This window comes from Motacilla alba, chromosome Z (assembly GCF_015832195.1).
Source record: "Motacilla alba alba isolate MOTALB_02 chromosome Z, Motacilla_alba_V1.0_pri, whole genome shotgun sequence".
Taxonomy (NCBI): Eukaryota; Metazoa; Chordata; class Aves; order Passeriformes; family Motacillidae; genus Motacilla; species Motacilla alba.
The window spans coordinates 23,847,744-23,874,035 of record NC_052046.1 but is presented as its reverse complement, the minus strand read 5'-3'; the positions used below and the strand labels follow the sequence as shown (position 1 = coordinate 23,874,035).

Below are 26,292 nucleotides of genomic sequence, written 5' to 3'. Positions count from 1 at the left end.
TAAACCAGCTTTTAAGGAGCTGCAGCTTGGTTGGCTCACATCCTTTGTTATATCACTTGACTAGACCCTGGGCCAGAGTCATAATTGCATGGTATGTGTTGGGGCCACTGAGAACAGAGTGACTCCTCTCCTCTCCTCTCCTCTCCTCTCCTCTCCTCTCCTCTCCTCTCCTCTCCTCTCCTCTCCTCTCCTCTCCTCTCCTCTCCTCTCCTCTCCTCTCCTCTCCTCTCCTCTCCTCTCCTCTCCTCTCCTCTCCTCTCCTCTCCTCTCCTCTCCTCTCCTCTCCTCTCCTCTCCTCTCCTCTCCTCTCCTCTCCTCTCCTCTCCTCTCCTCTCCTCTCCCCTCCCCTCCCCTCCCCTCCCCTCCCCTCCCCTCCCTTCCCCTCCCCTCTCCTGAAAGAAGAGAGGGAGAGAGATGAAAACACAGTTCTCAGTCAGTTCCACTATCCTCTCTCTGACCCTGTGGTAGTCCCACATTTTCCTCATATATTGCAGGCATCAATTTCTAGCCATAGTAGGTTACAATATATCAAACTGTGATTATATCCCTGTCTAATTATGGAATATAGTTTGTCTAATACTGGGAAGTAAGAAGAAAACATTTCTGAGACAATCCCTGGTTTATTTGAGAAAGTAAAATGAAGCTTTCTAGAGATGAAGAAAGTTTGAGGTGATCAGAATAAGGTCGCATTTTTGTACACAGTCCACGCTGGTTACAAAAAAAAAATTGATGTGAGACTACAGTATGTTCTTGCAGCAGAAAAAGCAAATCACATCCTGGTCTGCATCAAAAGAAGTGTGGCCAGAGAGCTGATTTGCTCTCTCTAATGCCCTGAAGAAGTAAGCAAATAAGAATCAAACATCCTATAGCCTTTAAGAAAACTGTCCAAAATAGGTGAAGATATGTAAATAAATGTGTTTCATAATTATTTACAGATTTGGTTGACATTTATGAGATGCTTCAACTACCCAGTGAAGGATAATACGATCAAACTTACAGCTGTGTGGTTCACCCTGTCTTTTGGGTAAGAGTTGTTGAGATTAAATCATTTTTTATAGTCTTGACAGACAGAAAAATAATCTGCATGTAAATTTCTGACACAATGATCATCTGTTTTATTTAGGTTCTTTCCACAAAATGCTATGTTTGTCAGTTAGTCTGTTCTTGGTTACAAGCCTGACTCATTGGGAATACCTTCTTTGAAAAACTGACATCTTCTGGTGTCAGCATCTTTCAATAATTCTGTACTATGGAGGATTTTATTCTGATGAGCAACAGCTCAATCACATAAGCGTCTGAGGGAGCTGCTCATTCACACCTTGCACAGATTTCTGAATGAATGAAATTGCCTGAAGTTTTTCTGTTTTTCCACAGCTACTACGGCTTATCTGTCTGGTTTCCTGATGTCATTAAACATCTGCAGTCAGACGAGTATGTGTCCCGAGTGAAACATTTCCGCAATGAGGAGGTCTCACATTTCGTCTTCAACTTCACACTGGAAAACCAGATTCACAGCAATGGAGAATACATTAATGACAGGTCTAGAGGTTTCCTAATATCTTGGCTTAGCTGGAATAAACAGATGCATGTTTTAAAGCTCATCCTAATAACCCATGTTTTTTCCATGAGGTAATGATAGATTTTAAAGGTTTTGTTACCTTTTAGTGACTATTTATTTCTGTTCTTAATTTCTTATGACTCATGAACATGGGAAGAAATGTACGTGCCCTTGTGGTTCCTGTGTGAGGATCCACCACGCAAACCCAGCTTCCTCATCTTCCTGCAAAACAGGCCAAAAAGCCTGATAATTTTACTTCCTTTCACAGTAGGATTCAAAGGTTTTCAGATCCAACATATGCAGTATGTTGTAGGGGGCTGGGCAAAGATGCACTTTCATCTCTGTTGCTGCTTCTTTTTTTTTATTTTCTTTTTTTTTTTTTTTTTTTTTTTTTTTTTTTTTTTTTTTTTTTAATAAAAGACACTTCTGTGAACAGGCTGAACATCGGAGGTTAGGATCTTATCACAGAAAAATGAAAGCTAAACATTTCTGTAGACCAATGAAAAGCATGAACAGCTCTGAAATGGGAAACACCACTCTGGCAATGCCTTTTGTGATTTTTTTAGCCAAAGGCAAATATATTAAGGCTATATCTAGACTTCACAAATAACTAGATAACTTAGGGGAAAATTAAACACAGCTGATTTAGGTATCTGGTTTCTATTAAGAAATGTACACACCAACCATGTGAATGGTCTGCTGGAAGTCATGATAATAAATAATTATTATTTCCATACAAAAATCTATATGTAAGTGAATAAAATTGATTATTTTGTGATGATTTAGTAGTAGTAGTAGTAGTAGTGCTTGAGTTTTAACATAGCTAAAGGTTTATGTATTGAAGAAAAAATAGCTGCTTTTTAATTTTCAACCTAGCCATAGCTTCCAAGTCCCACTCCTTTCCAGAATGTAGATGCTCTCTTAAAATAAAAGAGCTGTCTCTAACTGAGGTTGTATCAATTTAAACAGAATATTCTTGTAAAACACGAAATCTAGCATTAATTTATGCTAAATCAGTAATTTACTCTTCCAAATATGCAAATTTAATATGCCTCTGACAGTTATTTGGGATTCAGAAAACATTTTCCAGGAGATAGGAACCCATTTTATACCCTTGCTTCATAAATGTTTCAATACTCTATTCACCCTCAATCTCACTGTTTCCTTCATGTTCTTTCTTAATGAGAAGATCCATCAATACTTGACTTTTTAATACATTGTCTTCCAGTTGGGTTTTAATTCAAATAATTGTGACACCAATTTTAATGTAGTCACATACTTCCTGTATGAAGGTAAAAAGTGCATCAGAAGAATGTAGAACATGTAGTCTGTCATTTTTGTTTTAACTGACTAATCTAGTCACTATATTTTATTTGCTTTCCTCTGAAACTTGTCTACATTTTAGAATGGAAAGTGCTGTATGAAAAATGATAATGAGTAACTCCAGCCTGATTTTAATCAGTCTGTCACAAATGAGAAATTATATAGTAACTAAAACTAATGGGCTGAAAACACTATTCTTCTGACCAACACAAAAAGAGATTTCATTAGTTAGTAAGTCACTTACTGTGATAAATACTACTAGCTTTTTCTCTCCTTTCTCATAAAGATGTGGTTCCAACAAATTTATTCATGAGAGAATTTAATTCCTGCTCCTTTGTAGACAGCATATTTTTTGTGTTCCTATTCCTACTATTACTCTTCTTATAAGAATAATACTTAGCTAGTGACACTAGGTTTGATTAGAATAAGGTCAGGTCTGTGTTTGGAAGAAAAAACTGGCCTTTTTTCCCACACCTTCATGTGAAATGAAAGACATCACAAAAAATAATGATGCCATTCCACATACTTGTTATGGTAGCTGATGTTAGCATAATCATGTTATTTAGTAGAATTTTACTAAACAAGTCTTACTCAAAAAACCATTGTTTTAGTCTAGTGGCATTGGGGTAGAAAGTTACTATGGAATATAATTTGTCACTGATTTTTCTACTTATATTTTGATAAAATCTAGGTGCTATATAAGAGTCAGTAGAAAGGAGACTGTTCAGAAATAAAAAGAGCTGCCAGCAAATTGTTTATGTTTTATTTACATAGTAATTATAATTACAATTGCATCCATAGGCACAGAATTAATGAGGACATACAGTTAGATGTCTAGCTGTGTAACTGGCAATGTAACTTTTTATTCATGTTATAGCCATTTTGTGAAAACAATTTTTAACACCAGTGTGTTTTGCATTTGAGCCTAACCCAGTAACCAGTCTATTCCTCTGACAAATCAAGATGCTTTTAAAAATTCTTTATTTTCAGCTTGTTGGCATTAGCAAGTGTTTGTTTATTCCCAGGGACTGAATTTCTGAAGTGTGATCTCCCTGTTTCCAGGTGTAAGGTCAAATTACTAGCAATTGTGATTTTACAAGGCTGTCTCATTAATTTCATGACATTGGTTTTGATTGATGATTAAGGACAGTTAACAACAGAAATACTATCAAATAAATATATTACCAGTTTGGGCCAGGAACTATGTGGAACTGTTTGTCTTACTAATTCTTCTGAGCAATAGTACTCTAGAATGAGTTAATCAGTAATCACATCTGCAAAATGCATCAGAGGAACCATTGTTACTGGGGTTGAGATTTTGTAGATCTAAAAAGCTGCATCTGGTGCTATTTCAAAACTATGAAGGTAAATTGACAGCAATTCTTTGTATTGGGCAGGTTTATTATGATGAAGTTTAAATCAGTAACCTTTGAAGATTCACTTTTTAAGAACTGTGTTTTTGAAGACATTACTTCACTTAACACATACTTCAGGAACTGTACTTTTGTGAATACCACCTTCTACAATACAGGTATGATAAAGAGCCTCAAATGCCCATTGGTCAGCTGCATGTCTTCATATTACATTTATAATTTTTTGATTTCTAATAACATACAAAAGTCCTCTTAAAATAATAATAATAATAATAATAGGAATAATAATAGGAATAATAATTTATAAAATGCAGATAGCTTGTTACAACAGAGAAGTGTATGGATCTCACTGCACAAGAGATGCTGCAGGCCTAATATTGACTCAGTAAATTAATTATTTATTTTATTCACATAATAAGTGATTTATTTTCCATCTTTGATTTCAACCATGTCTAAAGAGATTCAGTCTGGAGAGAAGAAAATGCATTTACTGTTTTACTGGTAGCTTTAATTACTGTATTTTTATCTAGTCCAAAAGAGTCTGTTGAAATACTTTGCTCACTGTGCTTGCTGTGGCAGGGGAATCTGAGTATGGGATTCAAATTACCTAGTCTATAGTCATTCCCAATCTCCTAAGTATTGTGACAAAGATATGAATCCATATTTTCATATGTTTAAACAGAAGACTTCCTTTATCTCCAGTTCAATAAAACATAACTGAAAGTAGAACATGGTCAACTGAGCTTGTTGAAAAGATGGGGCTCTTCTTCCCACTTTCCTGTAACTACCACAGTCATTACAGTAACAGACCTAGGTTTCAGAGCAAGCAATGACCTTAATGTGGAAGGAAGGTTTTCTTGGTAAAGGTTATTAGGCTGACAAATGGAATGGGAAAATAAAAGGAATACAGGGATAGTTCTCTGGAATGGTATTGGCAGAAGAATTAACTACATAGAGTAACTCATCTATGGACAAGCTGAAGACCATGAGGCCTTCTCAGAAATGAAAATCAGTTTAAAAGGAATTCCACAGGAATATTTCACTTAAAGGAAGTCAAGCCAAACTGACCACAATTGACAGTCTCATCAGGAAATAGTCGGCCTGACACTGAGAAAGACTGAGTCACAGAAACTTGCAGATACCTAGCGCATTTTATGCAAGGCCAGCTGGTGCTGAAAGGCCTTAACCAAATACAGTCCAGCCAGGGTAAAATACAGTAATATAATTTCCTAATTCCAGGCTTTAGTTGGTCCTTTTCAAGAGCTTTGCAAATTTTTCTTGTTTCTTGTAAGATAAAAACTATAAAAATTACCAGCAGTAACCACTGCCCTTTTTGCAAAGCTGTGAAAGCTCCAAGTTGTCATTAAATTTGCTTGAATTGGAAATGTTTTTAATCAAAGGTTGCACATGGAGTTTGCTGTTGGCTGAAATTATTCTTTTTCTTCTTTCCACAGATCTCGAGCAGTATAAATTTGTTGACAGTGAATTGATAAATTGCACATTTTTTCACATCAGGACAGGATGCCAGATTTCTTTTGATGATGACTACAGTGCCTACTGGATCTACTTTGTTAATTTCCTGGGAACTTTGGCAGTGTTACCAGGAAATATTGTGTCTGCTCTCCTGATGGATAGAATAGGACGGTTAACGATGCTAGGTAGGGGGTTCACTTTGGTATAGGGAACATCAAAAATAACATGTCCTCTTCTCAAGGACTTTGGCTAGAGAAATGAAAAACATTCTTTCTGCATATATGTCATTTATGTGCCATCATAAATACTGTTTTTAAAAGCCCCCAGTTTTGAAACTCTAGGGAAAAAAAGGATCAGTAGCCACCTCTACTTGCTCTTCCACAGATATTACAACACCATAACCTAGTCATTTAGAATGAGATTTTGGAGACTGATGACCATTGGTTTATCTCTGCTCCAGCTGAAAGGAAAGAAAGGTGTGCACAGGTGACCCTCAGCTAGTGAAGTAGCTCCTGGAAAGTATCAGCTGTTCTTTGTCTGTTATCTATTTTGCATAGGAACATAGTTGAAAGGTATCTCCTGAGGATTGTCTACAATGAGAAATCTGTTTTCAATTTACTTAAACAACTATCTTGTAGTTCATTGTCATTATTTTCTAGGACAATATCTCTATATAAATACCTTAATATAAATACAGTGTTTTTATTATATGAACAGGTTTCATGTAATTGCAAAAGATGATGAACAAAGAATAATGGGGGTAGTTTTGCTCAGGCATCTTGCTTTGAGAATTCAAAGAGGCTTCCACCTTAATACTTTGTGATATATTTTGATATGTGAGAAGTCATATTTTTTCCTGTGACCTTCTTTCTTCAACATTTGTCTTTCTGTCTTACCAGTCTTACCTGTCTTCTGGCCTTACCAGTAGAGCAGGTCTCTTCAGTTTTTAACTCAAATATTTGGGTCACTTATTTAGCTACACTGTGCGCATTGAAATACTAGGCAAAACAAAGGTTATTCTTTAAATACAACTCCACTACATGTTTGTTTCACCTGCCTTATACCTAGGTGGTTCCATGGTTCTTTCTGGCATCAGCTGTTTTTTCCTGTGGTTTGGGACCAGTGAATCCATGATGATAGGTATGCTGTGCCTCTACAATGGCCTCACCATCTCAGCATGGAACTCTCTAGATGTCATTACTGTGGAGCTGTATCCTACAGACAGAAGGTATGTGCAGTTACATCTCCCCTAAATTCACTGAAACTGTGTACCAGCAGAAATGGCAGATAGAAATGATTTTGTATGGGCCTTACCGAGTTAGCGGTGTTTTGAGAGGGCCAAATTAATAATTTGTCCTATGAAAACCAAAGGGAAACAATGAGCGGTTTTGAGCAACTTAGTATGTATTTTGCAGCAAGTATCTCCTAGTCAGGAAAATACCATAAATGTAGTTTAATTTGAAAGCAGAAGGTCTAACATTTTAAACACATCTAGTATTTCTGAAAACAAGAATGGCGTATCTTTGAGTTTCCCATAGTTTAACTGTATATAGGGGCAGTAGTTGGTCCAAACCAGAAATACAGCTGCATTTGTCTGCTGACTGCGAAATGGTGGGAATCATGATAAAAATCACTGTCTGAACCACCCTGTCCTGCTGATCAGTCTGCCGTGAATTTGTATGCAGGGCCACTAGGAATGTACATTAAGTGGGTAAAAATTATCTTGGGCACTGCTCTTGACTCTTCAGAGCTCTTGCAGGAAATCTCAGGACAATTTTCAAATCCTGCATTGCTGCTAGATTACATGGGTTGGAGTTTTTTTGAATACAGGGCACTTTTTATTCCTGACCTTATGCCACTTAATGGACTGAAGGAAGAACTATTGAGTCATGTTCTGTTGTATGGGGAGTGCAAAAATGTAAAAGCTGTGCTATCTTAAATAGATTTGAATACTTCTTCCCTCTCAAATCCCTAAAAATATTTAAGTAAAATTGCCCAGATTCCTAAAAAGGACATTATGTCCTTTCTCATGTTGCAGTGCTAATTATTATGTCATTCACTGGACATTTGAAATGCAGTGAAAAATATTTCCAGCTTATAAATGAATGATGTCTTACTGGCAAGTGTAATTTTTTGGAAATGAGTTACCCTGTCTTTAGCATTGTCCATGAAGAGATTTAGAGAAGTGTAGACTGACTTCACTGTTTCCCTTTCATTGTCATTTTAAAATTATGTGCTTCTTCAGACAAAAAATTGATGTCCACAGCTCTAATTATATCAAGTAACAATACCAGTCTATTTATGAATCCCAGGCACTGAGCTTTAATATTAAATTCTAGTATTTTTAATACACCTCAGGAAATTGCTCTTCTGGCAAGAATTCTTCCACCATCCAAGTGCTACGATATAATTCTAATAAATATCCTGTAAAAATGACCATCTTTTGGGTATTCCTGAATGTAACAGCCACATATGTTTTCCTGAAATGAATTAAAGAAAAATAATTGGAAAAGTCATTGCTGTTATTGGAAAAAAAAATCATTACTAGGAATGATAAAAAGAATGTAACTTATGTTTATCTATATATATCTATACAGATGTTAGGCATCTGTAGTTGTATCTACAAATGGTTGTTTTTCATAGTTTCTACTAGGTTTGGGACTATAGCAATTTCTTCATCATCTTTTCTCTATCTAGAAACCTTTTGTATGCAGGAATAACTGTCCAGAAACAGAAACTTAATTGAAGCTGAGTTGGTTTTTGCAACAAATCAGGGAAAAACTTGTCCCCTTGAATTATCAGTAGAAAAAGGCTGATGGGTGAATGTACCTGTGCCTCAAAAGACATTGTTGACATATGCTTTTGATGAGAATTTTTCCCAGAAGTTCTGATAGTGATGGAACCATGACTGCTAGTTTTTGCTAGCTTGGTTATGAGTAAACAAACAATTTGAGATATGTTTTTAGACTGGGGCAAAGCTACTTCTTGTTTTGTAGAACTTTTTGAAAATTAATACCTTCAGGGACTCAAATAACTTGCTTACAAGAATTTTTGTCTGATAATTTTTTTATCCAGACTAGCTGCAGTTTAGCAACCAGCATTGCTCACCTCTCATAGTCCTGGGTTTCCTTCTCAGACTCCTGTGATCTCCATAACCAGGCACAGCTTGCCACAGTTTGCTGGGAATTTCCAGCTTCTGCAAGTAACTGTAGGGCTGAACAGCCTTTCTCGGCATATGTGGAACATAAAGCTTCCTGATCTGTTTTTGCATATGAAATCCTTCATACTTAAGATGATCTCTTTTGCTACAAAGCAAAAGTGAAACAAATTCCAGAGTCAATCTGGTCCTGAAACTGGCTTCCAGATTCTCCTGTAAAGGGAATCTAAGCACAAAATCCTTGCTTACTCTGTCAGTGTTTAATGCTATCTTCTTACAGCCTATCAGTGAAATGACCACAAATGTGCAGCAAAAGGTAGCTGGAGGTTGGGCTCAAAGATAGATGGGTGGAAGGAGGTCAGTTCATGCTACCATGCACAAGAGGCTGGAGGGTAGCCCCTTCTTTTCCTCTTCTTGGAGACTAGCCAGTTGCTGAACTGCAGGGACTTTGCTGGTGTCATGCAGTATAATACAAAAGGTGTTTCATAAATCGTACTCTAGGTATTTAGGGATCATACTGGCTTTTAGCCAGGTAGGAGCATGGTGAACAGTTTGGCAATGTGTGATAAAGGGTACACGTTTCAGTTTATTCTTCATCTGCTCGGTTGCTTTAAAATCTTGACAGATTTTGATTCTGTATAAATTCACACTCATTGATGTATTTACATTTTAGTTTACTGATCCCTGGAATTGAAGTAACTAAATTGTTTGTCCTACTTTCTTCATGAGTACTGCCAAATTTTATGCTATTTTAGGTTAGCTTTTGCTTTCACATTCTTCATAAAACCTCAGCTGGTTTGTACCACTGCTGTAATAGATATTAGAGGAGGTATAGATTGCAAATGGTTCTCAGGTAGATGATGAAGTAGTGTTCAAATGGAAAATAATGTTACTAATGTTGATCATTAAGTGGGTTTCTGTCTTCTAGATGATATATATGAAGTAATTAATAATATTTTGATAATATTCTACCATTTTTTAAACTTTTCAATACACAAAAGACACTCATGATAGCTAGATATAAACTAGCAAGTGATTTCCAACAAGCAAGTAAATTAATACAATTCAAGAATATAAAGAACTTGTATTTTCTCTTTTTTCTTCTCTTGTCCTTTACCTTATATTCTTAATGGATTCTGCTATCCATCAGGAGAGGAAATCTGTAGGCTGGAGTGTGTGACATCAAAAATTCCAGTCACTGAGCATTTTAGAAGGAGGAATGGGCTGAAAGTGTAACTTCAATACAGCCATAGGAGCCTAGCACTCCAGCAACATAAACCTGAAGGAGCTAAGCTGAGCACCTAGAAAATATGAAATGCATGCTTAAAGACCATATTGTTAGCTTTATGTGACTAGCATGCATCATACGCAAATTCTGCGACAGGTGTAGGGATTTTATCCTTTCTTCTGACAGCACTCCACTCTCTTAACCATGAAACTGTTTTCTCATGCTGCAGTTCCCAATCTTATTCACAGTGCATCTTCCAACTTCTCTAGCAGACAAGGGAAACGACGTTTTCTCCACAACATATATATTTTTTTTACCCTCAAGCCCTCCTTGTTCTCTGCATTGGCAGAGTGATGCGGAAAAAAAAATATTGTGTGATGAGGTAATTACAGCTTGCGTTGTAATGTGTGTGCCCAAGGGGCCTGCAATAACACTGTAGAGCTCCTCAACTCTGCCTGTAATATAAATATGGATGGAAGAAAGCTTAAGTTCTCCGAAGAAGGAACTTTAGGACATTTTTATTATTTTAAAAAGCACTTTTTACTTTCACATAAATGGTAAGTATCTTCTTGTGAACTTGGGAAGCACCAGCATTATAAGCCAAGATTCTCATCAGGGAGATGAGACAACAAATAACTAAAACCTAAATAGAAAGTGGAATAGAAATAGATTATCTCCCACATAGAGAATAAAACAGATTGCATCAGGTAACCAACAATTCATCATTTTTCTATTGCTGCCATAGATCTGGGTGTGAATCTTGTCCAGGAATACTTAGAATTCAAAGTGATCTTTGAAATTAAGTCATCCTGTTTTGCCTTTTTTTAATGCCTCTAAAAAAAGGTTTGTATGGGTTTGGCCATGAATAAGAAATAAGTCTATCTTCAGTTCATGATTTTTAATTTTTTCACTTCTTCTTGAACCCTTAGGATCTATGCCCAGAGCAATAAATATTATTCTCACAGTATCTTATCTCCAAGTTTTTATTGGTGTGGATGTCAGAATAGAAATTTTATATTCTTTTGAGTCATAATAGCAGTAATTGACTTACAGTAGATTTCCTGACAGCTATTTTCTACTCTCATCCTGTGGACACAGTTCAACTGCATTTCGCTGAAATTTTAAAGTTTTTAAGGAATGACCTGTCATGCCTATGCCTTTTGCAGTATCTAAGGAAGGAAGGCAAATTCCATGGTTTTACTTGCACACGAAGTGCTATAATTGATCAAGCCATGAATTACATGATACGTAGTTCTGCACTAATTTTTAAGAGAATATAAAAATTTTTGGGCATAGAAAATTGTCCATAGAACATTTGGATACTCTGTTTTAATGCTTTACATATTATCAATTCTAACAACATTTTGTTATAACTTGCTGTTTTCATAAATTGCTCTGGCAAGATAGATAACAAATATTTGTGCTACACATTTAGTAGCACTCTGCTGCAGGACAATGAAGTTTTTAGATATTTTATCAGCAGTGGAAAAGTGGATCTGAAGTATTTTATGTAGGAATACAAGCACCTGGTCTAAGAAGGAACATAGGTGGCAATCAGGAAACAAGCTCTTTTAATCTAAAGTCTTGGATAATCCCTCTATTTTTAACTGTTTGGACTCTTGCCATTTTTATGTGGACCTTGGATGAAAGGAAGCTAAACATTTTTCTTTGTCACAGCTTTCTCAGCAGCAAAAGTAAAATACATTGGAGAAAATTCCTCTACAGTAACATCCAGCTTTCTCTTCATGCTGACATTTTTATAAAAGACATTTGTATTTTTCTCCTATCAATACTAAATTCTATATTTGGGGTTTTTTTTAAGACAATCCCAAATTGATTAACCAGCTTTTTCTTAGTGATGTGCCTGAAAGACTTAAGTGAACTCTCTAGCTAGACAAAGGATTCTTGCTATTTATGACTGGTCTCCCTTGACCAGTAATGAGGATTACTCATGAAGTCAACATGACATTTTTATGCAAGTGTTTGTCCAATAATTGATCAACACAAAGAAAATGGGTGTATCTATAAATGGTGCTATTTCCTCGGAATTTTTTACCTAATTTGTTCATCGTGCTAAGATGATACATCACATAACTTTAATCATTGGCTGACAATCTTGCACTTTCCTCAAACACTGTAACAGAGACTACTGTACTAATGCTGCAAGAGACTATAGTCATACACATATGTGATTTGCAGCATATTTATTTCCTGGCTATTTTTATTTCCCTGGATTCAGGAGAATTAATTATCAAAGCATTACTTTATACAGATTTTAAAGTATTTTAATCACAAACACTGCTCTAAGAAGAAAGTTTAAAAAAAGCAAGCAGTCTGAATTTGCTACCCCTAGAGCTCCATTATGGTTTGACACCTTGTACTGACTGTAAGTACAAACACATTTAAACACAGTATTAAAATTGAAGGATATGAAGGTATAAGATTAAACAGTGACAATGCTTTTCAGGTACAGGTCATAACAACAATTTACTTAAGCCTGTTAAAATCTTATTGTTCATGCCAATTACGTGCTTATTTTAGGCAAAAGGACATGACTGAAATCTGCTTAAAGATTAAAAGATTGAACTTCTTTTGGGTTGTTCATTTTTTAATTATCAGGACAACTAAGGGCAATAAAATGAGCTTACTTTTTCTTACTTTATTTGTTTATATTTTGATAATACTAAAGGGATTAGACTAATAAAACCCCCTTACAATCAGCAAAATTCTGTAAGTCCATTTTACAAACAGAACTGGTTTTTAAGTGCAAAAAAATTACCTTTATTTTGTTCAGACAGAAGAGGTATTTATGTATTACAAAATTACTTTAGAACCTGATATAGTAATGTTTGGTATATAATCAATAATAGATCTAAAGAACTGTGGCATCTGTAGAAATCAGAACATGAAAAGAAATGGTTCAAATTGCTCAGAAAATTGTATTCAGACCACTGTCACAATTAGTTGATATAAGCAGCTAACATCTGTGAAACAGCTTATCTTTCTTTATAAGGTAGTATAAAACAACACTAAAAATAAGTAAAACATCCCCATATGTTTTGTGCTATTGTTTTTCCAAAGATTTCCTGCCTGTATCTATCTGTATTTGTTTTAGCTGGATCTGTGTATTCTTTGGGGAGTTCTGGTATCTCTGAATATACTGAAGCTGGTTGATGACTAGGTGTCTAGTTTCTCCATGGTTTTATTTTTCCGTTACTGTTATTTGGATTTAAGTTTGATTTTACATCAGCATTGACAACCAAGAAAATCATATTTATGTGCAGACTCTGATCACAACCAGTCACCACCATAACTTTAAAAGTACTTTCTGGGCATAAATGAGGCTGACATTAGAACCATTCTGACTCTTTTCCTTTCCTTCTTTCCTTGAGTTCTTCAGAATAGCTGCAATCTCTTGTTATCCTGTCACATAAACTTAGTTTTCCAGTCCAGCTGTGTTATCTTTAACCTCTTCCCACCTGCTTGTCTATTTTAACAAAGCCCTTTCCTCAAGAATCTCCTGCCTACCTGCATGCTTTGTGCAGCTCTTCAGAAGGACCTTGACAGGCTGGAGATATGGGCAGAGAAGAGCCATATGAAATGCAACAAAGGCAAATGCAGGATCCTGCACCTCAGGAAGAATTATCAGTATTATTAGGAAGAATTATCAGCTGGGGACAGACCTGCTGTTCTAAAATGACCCTGTTTGAGCTTTAAGGTTGGACCAGGGGACTTACCGTGGCCCCTTTCAACCTTACCCACTCTGTGATTTGTGGTCCCTACAGGATCTGTCAGTCTGGGGCTCCTTCCCTCTCAGTAGCTACACCCGATCCTGGGTCATATTCCTCCAGATATTTTGGGCTTTATATGTCCCTGGAGCACAAATGTTTCCATGCTAAACATTTGCTTGCTTTCTCTTAGGCTTTGGAAATTCACCCCAGTAGGATGGCTCTTCTCTGCTTCCATTAGTGTATCTCATGCTCCTCCTTCAGACCCATTCCTCCAAAGGTTGTACTTAGAATGGGCATGTCTTAACTTGCTCATTTCTCCTCTGAAAAAGGTATTTTCGAGGACCTGCTGCAAATGTTTCTCTGTCAAAAAATTTCCAAACACAACACTTCCCCAAGTTTCCTCATCTGCTGCTCTCAGCTATGTGCTCTCTGGCAGCCCTCAGGGGTCCTGGCTGCCAGAGGGCAGAACCTGTCATTTTCAAAATTGTTATGTCCAGAATGTGCATGTTTAGGTTTCCTTAGCACTATGTATTTTGTAAAAGTACTGCAGATTCAATCAAATATATCTAAAACAAGTAAATAAGGACTTTGAACATGTAAGAGACAGATCTAGGTCTTGTCCACTTGTTTTTTTCCCACAGATTTTTTGGGATAGTTTCTACTTTGCTGTAGAAATTACCTGTCTCTTTTTCTTTAGATACTGCCAATACTTAGTGTCATGCACTGTCTGGATGGATGCCATGCTTTACACAAAGAGGAAATATGCTTACTTTAGACAAAACAGTAATTTCTTTGCTAAATATCAGACATTTCAAAGAGATTAAAATACTGCTAGGGGGTGCAGGAGATATATTGCCAAACTAATAATGCATAAATATATAATCATCCAGTAAAAAAAAAAAAAAAGTAATTTGTGTTTTGTCCCAGATTCAGAAAAGACATGTAATACACAAAGCTGACACTAGAACACTATCAACTCTTCTGAATTTACTTTTATAACATTTTATGTAAGGGAACTGACTTTGTTCTGCAACAATGAAAAATAAATATTTAATTTAATGGAAAAAAAAACATTTGAAGGTGTATTAATCAGTATGTTACATGTCTTAATTCTGTTCTGCAGACATTCTTTTAAATTATTTGAGAATTCAAAAGTAAAAGTACCATTATTTCAAAATGACACATTCCAAATCTTGTTCAGATTGTGGAGTTGATTTTGTGGGTTAACTAGGATTGTTTCTTAGAGCAAACCACAGTATTTTAGGAATGTGCAAAAAGGATCTAGACCTAGTCATCATTCTTTTGATGAAGGGTCCTCAAAGACACCCAGACTGGTATTACTCTGAAGCACAGTATCCTGGACAGGGCATGGACAGTGCTGAAAGCCCCTATATCCTGGTCACCTCTCCCAGACTGAAGCTTTTACCACTCCCTAAGCATACAGCTTGGAAGCATGACACCAAAAGGCCTAACTGATCTACACCATTGAGATACAGATTTGCCAAAGAGCAGAGGAGGTGAACTCTGGAGGAGACCACACTCTGGGCTGTGGCCAGGTCAATCAGTTGCTTCAGACAGAGGATCTCTCATGCCTTGATATAATTGTTTGCAGTTTTCTAAATCAAAAATCTGTTCTGCAAAGAGCATTGAGACAATGTATCCTTGCTCTCAGCTGGGGTCAAGTGTTCTTACTTCAAGTTGATTCTCTTGGCTCCTCTTTAGTAGCTCCAGTAGAAGCTTTTCAAACTTCCTGGGATTTCAGTCTACATCTGAGCATAAGAATCCTTCTTTCTCTCACAGGCGCTTCAGTAGAATAAGCAGAGCCTTTTAAGTCACTTAGATCACCAGCATTTCTCTTAATTCCTGTTGTTTAGACTAGGGCTTTTAATTTCAGTGCAAGGAAGAAATATTTTGTTCTGAAAATTAGAACAACTATCTTCTTGAATTCCTAAGAGACCTGAGAAATGTTACAGATTCTACCATTATACAGATATCTTTGTTAGGAAACTTTTGGTAGGGCAAACTTATTCCTGCATCAATGAGTCATACAGTCATGTCAAAACATAATTTAAATTATGGCAGTTTGCATAAGACATATATGCAAGAGTTACAAAATAATAAAAATACTTCAGACTACTAATATCACATTGCTGTAATGCAAGACTCTACCTGAATTACCAGTCTCATACTTTCTGTTGGCAATTTATTTCCTTTTCCTTTTGTCCAAAGTTTCTCAGATATCTCTTTCACCCAACAGATTTTTATATACCCTATCTTCTTTACCTCTAAGAGATGAACATTCATTTTTATATTGGAAGTTGCATTAGCCTTTGAAAAAGCACTGTTTCAATGTGTGTACCACCTGTAAGAAACTCAATTTAATTCAGTACCCTAAGATGATCATCCTTTAATTCTGATTAATAATCATCACACAGATGACAAAGCAATTCTGCTTTGGGAGCTACTTGACATGTCTGCTCTCCTAATGTAGCAATTTAAATCTTACTGAATTTCCATTTGCAAGTTCCATGTTCAACTCTAGAGGTGCAAACTCAACTGTTCAGTCATTCATTTCACATTTTGATCCATGAGACAGAAGAATAAATCACCTCAATGAAATACTGTAGCAGCTAAGCTTTAATTTCTCATTTTAAGTAAGAGCACAGAATGTGAGCACAGAATCCTTATTGGCATAAATTTTGTTTAAGCTATTGGGACTGTACTGATTTATTTGCATTGAGGATGTGTCTCAAAGGTGTTACTCTTTCACTTCTATTTTAACTTTTTTCTGTTTTCTCTTCTAGGGCAACAGGCTTTGGCTTTCTGAATGCACTATGCAAAGCTGCAGCTGTACTTGGAAACCTAATATTCGGTTCCCTTGTTGGTATCACCAAAGCAATCCCTATTCTCCTTGCTTCTACTGTTCTAGTATGTGGAGGTCTGGTAGGACTTCGGCTTCCTGATACAAGAACCCAGGTGTTGATGTAACTGGAAAAAACATTCACTATTTATTTCCTTCTTTGTACAAATGTCATTCTCCTGACTGATGGTGCAAAGGCTTCAGATTCTCAACACATAGTAGAGTGCTCAAATGTCAGAAATCAAACTCAAAAGATACTTTGGAGTAGCAGAGATTTAGCAATCTCTGCATGAAAGTTTTAAATTTCATATTTGTTTGCTTGCATACTTTGTTATTCAAACCCATTCACTTTGAAGTGCAAAGCTACCTCTTAAAACAGTTTTGGTGACATATCCAGGAAGGTAAAAACCATACTGATAATTAGGTATTTAAAATGCAAGCAGTCAGATTATTTCAAAAACACATGCTAAATTTGGCCATGGCATTGTGAGCTTTAGTTACAGTACAGGCGTCCATGTCAATTACTTAACAGTATTGGTGCAGGGAATGTTAATGTATCAATGCATGCAGCATTTTCAGGAAACTCAACTGATTGCATCAGTACTGAGGACAGTGACCTACTGCAGTTGTGTTTAGGTGATAAAAACTCGTGGCAATGACTCTTCTTGGGAAACATTTTTAGGCAGATTCAATCTAAGCAAAGATTACCAACTACACCCCATACTGACTGAGGAGAAGGCAACAGCTACTGCCTGGAATTTAAAAGTCCATATAGGTATGCAGCAGCAGAGAGAATAACAAAATTAACATTTTTACTTTTTGCTGCAGATGCTCCAGAAAACTTTTGTTTTATTCTCACTTGTGGCACCTGGATTTTTTTTCCACTTTAAACAGTGAATTTGTCTTATTCCAGGAATGAATAAATGCAAATAGTTTTGCTGTTGTTAGTAAGAATAAAGGAAGAATCAGGCCATTGAACTATAAGGATGATACTTTCAGAGGTTTATTTGGAATTCATATATGTAAAGACCTTATTTCTTTTCATAGTTTCTACACTTCTTAATATAACCATTTTCTTGACTAATTTTTAATAGTTCCAGAAATGTCTGACCGCTTAATATTTTCAAATGTCTCTTTGAAAAGCCACTAAGAAATAAGCCATGGCAAGGCTGCAGGGAATAGTAATGCTTTATTAGACCAAGTGCATAGATGGAAAGCAAATGGTAGTTAATACATTCCTTCTATGCTGTGGACTGTTCTGATTACTGGAAAAATCCCCATCAGTCCTAATGCTATGCAAAACGTTATGGGATCTCTTTAAAATATCAGCATTACAAATTTACTACAGATACATTTATAAAATCATCAAAGAAAAGAGGCAGATCCTCTGATGACAAAAACTTGCCTTGCTTTCAGTGGAGCTAAGACAACTTGTATCTGCTGATTAACTATTTTCAGTTTCAAGCGTGAAATAACAAATTTGCTATAAAACATATAGAAAATTGTATTCAATATTTTTTCTAATTATGTCTGACAGCATTTAACAGGTAGATGAATCATTGCCAAGCAACTAAGCTTTCAAATAAGGTCATCATATAAGTAAGCTAGATCTTTTTTAATAGGTTTTTCTCTTGCTCTTAGATGTCAACTTGGATTTAGGTAGTAATATGTGGCACTGCAGTCTTTATCATTCATCATCTTTGTCATAATTGTAGAATCAGTAAAAGTCTATGCAAGGAGATCTTTCAACATATTTATAGTTCACTGTTTAATCTACTGATTCTAGAAGTGACAGTTTGAGTTACTAACAAATGTCTCTGCTACACATTGTAGCACAAAAAATGTTAGCCCAAGATGCTGTTTTCTCCTATGGAATGAGAAAATTGGCAGAATTTAAAAAGCATGAGTATGGAAAACTAGGGAGCATTATTTTGATGTTGGTAATTTAAAAAAAAATAGCAAGTGTGTTTATTTTGGAGTGTTAAGATAAAGATATTTGAGATGAAAAATTTTATGTTTAAATCTGACTTAGACATGTCTCTTAAATTTCTAAACTATGCTAATAAATGAGGAAGAACTATTTTTCACTAAGGTTTGGAAAAAATTCTGGCCTTAGTTTTGCATCTGTGGGCTTTTTTCTACCAATCATAGCCCTAATATTATTTTAAGGCTGTTTTCTACAATTAAGATTATATTTGAGCCCTTTTTCTCTGTGCAATTTATTAGTAGCACATGTTCAACTCCTTACACATACTGCACAAGTTATTTTGAAATCTGAAGCCTCTGTACATATTTGGAGTAAACACCAACAACAGTGGTAAAATATTGCTTTGTGTTGCTATGCACTGTCCTCTTGCAGTAGTATATTCTGTCCATCTCTGCATGTAATTCCCATCACACTCCCATGCAGCACTTCATACCTTCTGACCAGCTTGAAGGAAATGGGTCACAGAAATATAGTATTCAGATTTTGAGGGCTATGATTCAAGTTTAACACTCTAAAATCTCATAACATGTAAAACTATGTTGATTTCAGTGTTGGTCTTATCATAAATCCTGACTATATCATAGGTCTGTGATTAAGTCTGTATGTAATGAAATGTAGCAACAACAGGAACTAGCAGAGATTTTTAAAAATGGACACTGCATGGCACAGAACTATGATTTTCTAAGGTGGAAAAAAGGAAAAAAGAATAGTGGATAGGAACTGGGAGAATAAGTAAATGAAAGAGATGAACAGAGAAAAAAACCAAGAACAATTCCAACATATGAAACAAAACCTAAAGTTAGAATTTTCCCAGATGGTAAGCTAGCTGGCTCGACAGATTTGAGCTAGTGTGCAAGCCAACATCAAAGTTGTTTGAGTATGCAATAGTTTTTGCTTGAGTACAGTAAAGATTTATCTCATAAAGACAAAAAAGTGAATGCAATTTCACACTATAAATAACTTTGTGAGATAGGTGAAATCCACAGACTGGAACAGAAATCTATGGAGATCTGGACACAAATGTTACATTATAAGCAAAAGTATTTTGACTGGTCTTCAGCAATTCCGTCTTTTCTTGCAGCCTCCAAAGCAATCACAGGTAATAAATATTGAACAGAAGGATCTACACTTTCTTTCTATGTCGATTCACTTATATGTCACACAAAAGAATCACTTAGTGGCATGGCTAGAGTCCTAATATACCAGACAGAAGCAAACTTGACAGCATTTGTGTGTTACAGTTATAAAACCTATGTAATCGAAACTTCTAATTTGTCTCTTTTGGTCCCAGAACTGATTGACTGCTAACTAGAAATCCCTGTCAGTCTAAACTGAAGTAGAATATAATATCTAGCAATTTTCTGTGCAGCTGAAAAGCTCATCCCAACAGCAGCAATGACAAAAAGCACAATTACCCCTGAAAACACATGAGACAGCATTTAGAATATTGTTAACCATAACAGTCAAATATTTTTAAATTTGGAAACTGTCCACAAAAGAGACCACATGTTTTAATTTTTGGCAAGGAAATTTTATTTGAATTAGTTTTACTCCTTACAGGTTTTCTAACAGTAGAACTTGACTTAGCAGACTCTAGTTTCTTGAAAGCATTTTATTCACCATGTTTGTACTCTTTAACCAGCTTGGTTATGTCCATGCTAGCACCCTGCTGCTTGGAAGCATGCACTACAACATTTGGCAACCACTGCATTGGTTGTTGAGTACAAGCTCCTAGAAAGGGAACTACGGATAGGTGTTCACGGTGGAGTGCTCAACAAGATAGGTAATTAATGACCTACTGTGAAGCCTTCATCCTCTCAGCTTGATTTTAACCAGTTCCCTTACAGAGTTGTGTACTACAAAAGCTGGGCACTTATGAAAAAGAGTTAGCCCTCCTTCCTGATGGCTCCAGTAGTCTACTCCACCTTTATCATCTTAGGAACATGGGTCAAAGTTAAGACTGCTAACTCAAGCTCTGCTTGCTTTCTCTTCCTGCCATTCCATTAATTCCATCCCAAATTACTTTTCTTGCTAGAGGAGCAGCCTTAAAGAAAATTAAAACCCCTCACCTGTTTATGACTTCCCAGTAACATTCAGTAAGAAGTTTTGTTACATGTTTTGCATTTTGGTTATAACTTTTTAAAACAATAGGTAAAGAAGCCTTAAAAGTCCTTCTGTGTGTGAATCTCACCGTTTGAGACAGCTAGACTCCACGTTTACCTGCCTATCGAGAAGGCTGACCTAATAGAAGGAGAGGTGTCCTCTCAGAATAGCTCCTGTTGACCTCCTGATTTGAGGGAATTTTCTTGCCTGTGCACCTAGCTCAACTCCATTTGGAGGAAATTATATTCTCTATTCTTTTTTTTTCTTTTTTTCTACCACTGTGGAGCCTTATCTTTGTGTAACTGCTCTGGAGGCACAATGGCAGATACCAATTCTCAACAAAGTAATATAGTCCTCAGTCCCTCATATGGACAGCCTCTGTGTGCTAGGCTTTAGCTCTCTTCCCATTCTGAGTTTTAAATTAATCTTCCTTAGTCAGAGAAAGATGTTTACATCCAGTCACACCTCTTTACCTAAACAAGATGCTATCACGCTAATACAACCTACAAGCCATGTTTCCTGTTTAATAACCTGGAAATGCAATTGAAATTTCACTCACAATGTTAAAAAATGAATCTTTGCACTCAGGGGGTCAAGGACACAAGAAGTAAAAACAGAAATGCTCCACTTCCTCTGGTGTTTTTAAAGAAAACACATGTTCAGTAATCATATTCCAGAAGAAAACACATCTGAGAGGCTGCTTTTCTATATTTCCTGCCTTCTTGTTCATTAAACTTACTGAAAAATATTAGGTATTTCCCTGCATTAGTACTTTCAAATGCTGTTGGTTGAAAAAAAACAGCATGAAAATACAGACTTTTGCTTGTACTTTCAAGGTAAGACATGATTCAGGCAATGATGTGGAATTAGAAGAGACATGTTAGCCAGAAAATCTGGAACTCAGTACAAAACATGAATTAAATGGAAAGCATCAACTTATAATGCTACTTGCAGATCTCACTTACCTTCCTTTAACCTCACATAGTCTACAGCCAGTCCATGTGCTGCTATCAGCTTCATTTGCTATATTTAGATTCACTAGAGCACTGAACTGCTTTTTTGGGGGTTTTTTGTGTGTGGTTTTTTTTTTGTAATAGGTCAATTTCCCATTTCTTCCTACAAAGGAAGGACGCTTCAACATTTAGCTGTATAAGATTCTCTAGCTGTATAAGATTCTTATATAGAAAAGCAGAAAAAAGATAAATTTGGCCTGGTTTATTTACTTTTCTTATTAAACCTTTTGTTGAATTATGTATAAATATGCTGGCCTATAATATGGAGTTCTGGGCCTTTGAATACATCCTGTGGAACTCAAAATGAACAAAGCAGTAATTTTCAGCAGTCTTCTCCCACAACATACACATGAGTTACATTTAATAAGACCAAAACACTTAGGGAAAAATACAGTGCTTTCTAGCGTAAACAGTCTATTCTCTTTGACAAAGGTCTAGAACATATTGCTTTCTTCGGACCAGTACACAGTAGGATAACCAAAGATTGGAGATTAATTAACAACAGGAGCATTTGGGTGAGGATGACCTGACATGAAAGTATTGTTCTTTCCACCCAGGGTACTCATGAATATACATTTGAATGACACATAACCAAGATGATTTGTAGAGACCTTGCCCCTACTCTGGCCATCAACACATTTGAGTTGTAGCCAGACATACCAGCCCATAAGTGAGAGAGAAAGTGAGAGAGAAAAAGAGCTGGCAGGCACTTTCAGCACTCTCTCCACAGCTAGCCACCTAAATTAATTTCTCTTGGATCCTAAGGATCTGATTTTTTGGCTTAGCTTTCTAATTTCTAATTTTGGACATCTACCACTTCCCATTCAGTTTTCACAAGTAATCATGACTAAGCAAGCTGAAGCTGCTTTAATGCTGAAGGACAGCACTCACAGCTCATTGCAAGTAGAGTACTCTGCAAGAGTCCAGTGTCATATGTGTTGTTCCAGTTTCATTTGTTGTCAAGCGCTAAAGTTGTCAGCTAGCACTTCTCCTGTACAATTCTGCATGTATTCTTATCTATAAGTCATGTCTTCTGTCCTCTTAATGTCTGCCTTGTATGACCATATGTATGTCCATCCCCCACTGGCTATGTGATAAAAAATATTTTGTGAATCTTACATGGGTCTGTCTTACCCAGTTAAAAAGACGAGGGTTGGGAAAAATAATGAAACAGAATCAAATTAAATGTAAACAATGAAGAGTAATAGTTCAAGAAATAGGCTTCAATTTTTTTTTTTAGATGTTTTCCTCAATCCTAGCCTGAAGTTATATAATATTGCATATTGTAAAGAAATAGTACACAGTTAGAAGTGAACACATATGTGGGCGAGTATACACATATACGGACATACTCACCTCTATAACAGAGATGAATCTTAAACTTACAAACCATATTCTCATCTCTTTCTCCATGACAGTGTTACTTTCTTCATTGTGCGTTATGCTTTGAACACAAATAACATCCTGTTCCATTCCTGGTGCAGAAACCTTTACTTAGTCATGTGCAAAATTGTTGGGATGCCAAGAGTCATCTCTACTGGCCATTAGCTTCCAGTCATTGGAAAGGATTCCTAAAATGATCTGAAAAATGAGCTTTGGCTTAGTTGTTGCCTTCCCCTGTCTGCCCAACCCACCCTCCTGCCCCATCACACTGTGCCAAACAGCAAAACAGCACATCATGCAAAGGCACTGGTGTTCCAGTGACTAGGAGACACAGCACTCTCAGATACATATACTCCTATAAGCTATGAATTTTGTCTTATTCAACCAAAAGGCCTTCAAAATGGTCCATGGGGATATCAACATGCTAATTTCTGTGTAATGTATGAGAAAATGTATGTGATATTCTGTATTGTACGTTTTTCATTGTTTCTGCATATATGGCTGCTGTTGTTCTAGTGATGCGGTTAAAGAGTTATCTGCTACTGTTCTTATCAGCAACTTTTGACCAGCCTGAATCAGAGCTATTGCCAGGGTGTTTTTCAATTAATGATTAACACCCATGAAGATCTTCTACAGTAATTAGTGCCATATAAAGTCATGGATACCATAAATGAAGCCAATCCAGGTGAAAATAGCAGCACATACCCACAGACCGGTGACAGTGGAAAGAGCTCTTCCAAAAGCTCTGGCGTCTGCTACATTTCTTCTTTGCTCTTTTCAGGATGTTCGCTCTCTGCAGTATTCTTCCTCTGGTAGGGGACATGCACTCAAGCTACAGAACTAAGAAAGCAGGAGAAAGGGCATATTTCTTTCACAGGAAAGAACATATGTTTGCTACAGGAAAGCCAGCTCTATAATAGGATTAAAACAAACAAACAAACCAACCCAAGCAGCTTGCTATTCTTTTTTATCCCCATGTCCTCTTTGAGTTGATAAACTAAATACCACTCCTTACGAAACCTTTGGGAGGAGGCTAAGAAAGGGTAGCAAGGCTTACATGATAGTTCTTTTGGAAAGGAGGAGACCTTTCCAAGGGGTAAACATATGCAATGAATGAAACGATAACATATAGTTTTCTAATTGTGATCACAAACAGGCAGTTTTAAGTAGAAAATTGTCATTCAAATCTACAGCAGTGGTAGATAGTACTACCTTTTATACGGAAATGATAGTACTACCTTTGATACGGAAATGTGTAAACAGAGATTAAAATCAATGGATTGGAGAAAAAGGAGAATATTTAAGAGCAACTTTTAAAACCCAACCTCCCATCACCTCTTTTGGACAAACCTTTTAGTGCTTTCCTGTTTCTTCCTGCTACCAGTTGTCCTAATATGGTGACTGATTCCTTTAGTGCCTCACTAATGAAATGAAAGGCTAAATTGACATTTGCAACAAAAATTGAGAGCAGACATGAAATTAGCACTGTAGGAAAGCTAGCTCATTTATAAGAATTTTAAAAATGCCCCAAGCTGCTAGTGTCTGCCTGCATTTATTGTCCTCCAAGGTTTAGGTTTAGGATCCTACAAAGTGTTACATGTCAGAAGTTTTGTATGTGCAATCTGATCCCTATTTAAATCAGTGAAGCAATTTTTTAGGATCAAGAGCATTGTCTTTCAAAAATATGAGGTATGTGACTGTGTATCCTGCCATGCTGGAATTGCTATTGTGAGAGAAATGTGTTTTTTCAACCCTTTTTTTAGGATTAAGAATTTTAGCCTGGTTTTTCCTATAAATGTAGTGCTTCACAAACTTTAAAAGATTTCAATACCAAAGCTACAAGCTAAGCGAATCAAATGGCAACTTCTTTTAATCATTTTCTACAGAACATTGTATTAAAAAACCCAATTAAACTTTAAAAAAATTCTGTATTACCTTTAGCTACATAACATTGTGACAACTAAATTATATCTCATGCTTGGCCTCAAATATATGTAGGAATATACTGTACAAAATTAGATTTTTTTAAAGTGGGCAGTTTCTATTGCAGTGTAATGACATATGTGCAGAAGTCAGGTATCAAGGATGAGGTACAGAAAGTAGAGCTCTTGGTCTTCACTGCAACTTATTGGTATTGTAAGGCTACTGATTTTCTTAAAAACTTGTTCATTTTTTGCTTTCACTGCAATTTATTGGCATTGTCAGGTTACTGATCTTAAAAACCTGTTAGCATTTTCTAATGCTAAGCAACAGAAGGAAAACATGTATTCTTTCCTAGTTTTTTGCAGTTATTTTCTTTTCCAAATTTCTGCTTCTAAACTTCCACTCAAATTTCCAACTGCTCTGAGCCAACTGTCTGTACCATTTTTCAAACAGTCTTTAGTGTACAAACACACAGGTATGTCAGTGGCTGTATGTTGTCAAGAAAATCATTACCACTTCTGACAATCTCCATTTCTCAATGCAAGGTAACATGTAACATATTGTATATACGGGTAACAAGCTACTTTAAAGTTGAATTGCCATTTGAACATGGGAATTTGACTTCAGATCTGCTAATCTGCATCAAGATCTTGGCAATGGTCCTGACCTCTCTGTTTCTTTCTTTCTTTGTTTCCTTTACTGCTGTGTGGGCCTGGAAAGCAGGTTACAGACATCACTATTGTATATATGTGCTTGCATGTGTGTGCCTTGATAAATTCTCACTTTTGGAGCTCTGGATTTTTCATTTCAAGTCCAGCTGGTACAATTGTGAACTCATCTTTCCAGTATCCTCATCTGTGTCAGATTGCCAGCTTCCAAAATGTTTGACCAAGTGTTTTGATTAAGTCCTCTGAGGAAAGCTGTCTGTATATTTGTGAAAGGGCATGCTCTGTGTAGGATGACTGTGTACAGTATAAATCTATAAAATGTGGAAGTGTTTATAAATTTATCTGCAAAATATTTATCATCTGTGTAACAAATGCAAAGTTATTTAGTGTACATCAGATTAATAAATGGGGATGATTTTTTGCTCTGCTATATTAAAATAAAGATATGTTCTCTGCAATGAATACATACCAGGTGTGATGATAGCCAGAATATTGTTATTCTTTATCCACAA

General features: G+C 36.2%; 1 protein-coding gene across 1 annotated transcript in view; it reads left to right on the top strand.

Moving 5' to 3' along the window:
* The window catches only part of SV2C (synaptic vesicle glycoprotein 2C), a 115,249-nt gene extending 89,005 nt beyond the window's left edge, over positions 1-26,244 (top strand). The window contains exons 8-13 of the mRNA XM_038124931.1: positions 936-1,024; positions 1,375-1,539; positions 4,279-4,412; positions 5,709-5,912; positions 6,796-6,955; positions 16,648-26,244. Coding sequence (XP_037980859.1) covers positions 936-1,024; positions 1,375-1,539; positions 4,279-4,412; positions 5,709-5,912; positions 6,796-6,955; positions 16,648-16,831 — 936 coding nt within the window. The 3' untranslated portion in view covers positions 16,832-26,244. The remainder of the gene's footprint in view (positions 1-935; positions 1,025-1,374; positions 1,540-4,278; positions 4,413-5,708; positions 5,913-6,795; positions 6,956-16,647) is intronic.
* Positions 26,245-26,292: the final 48 nt, after the last annotated feature.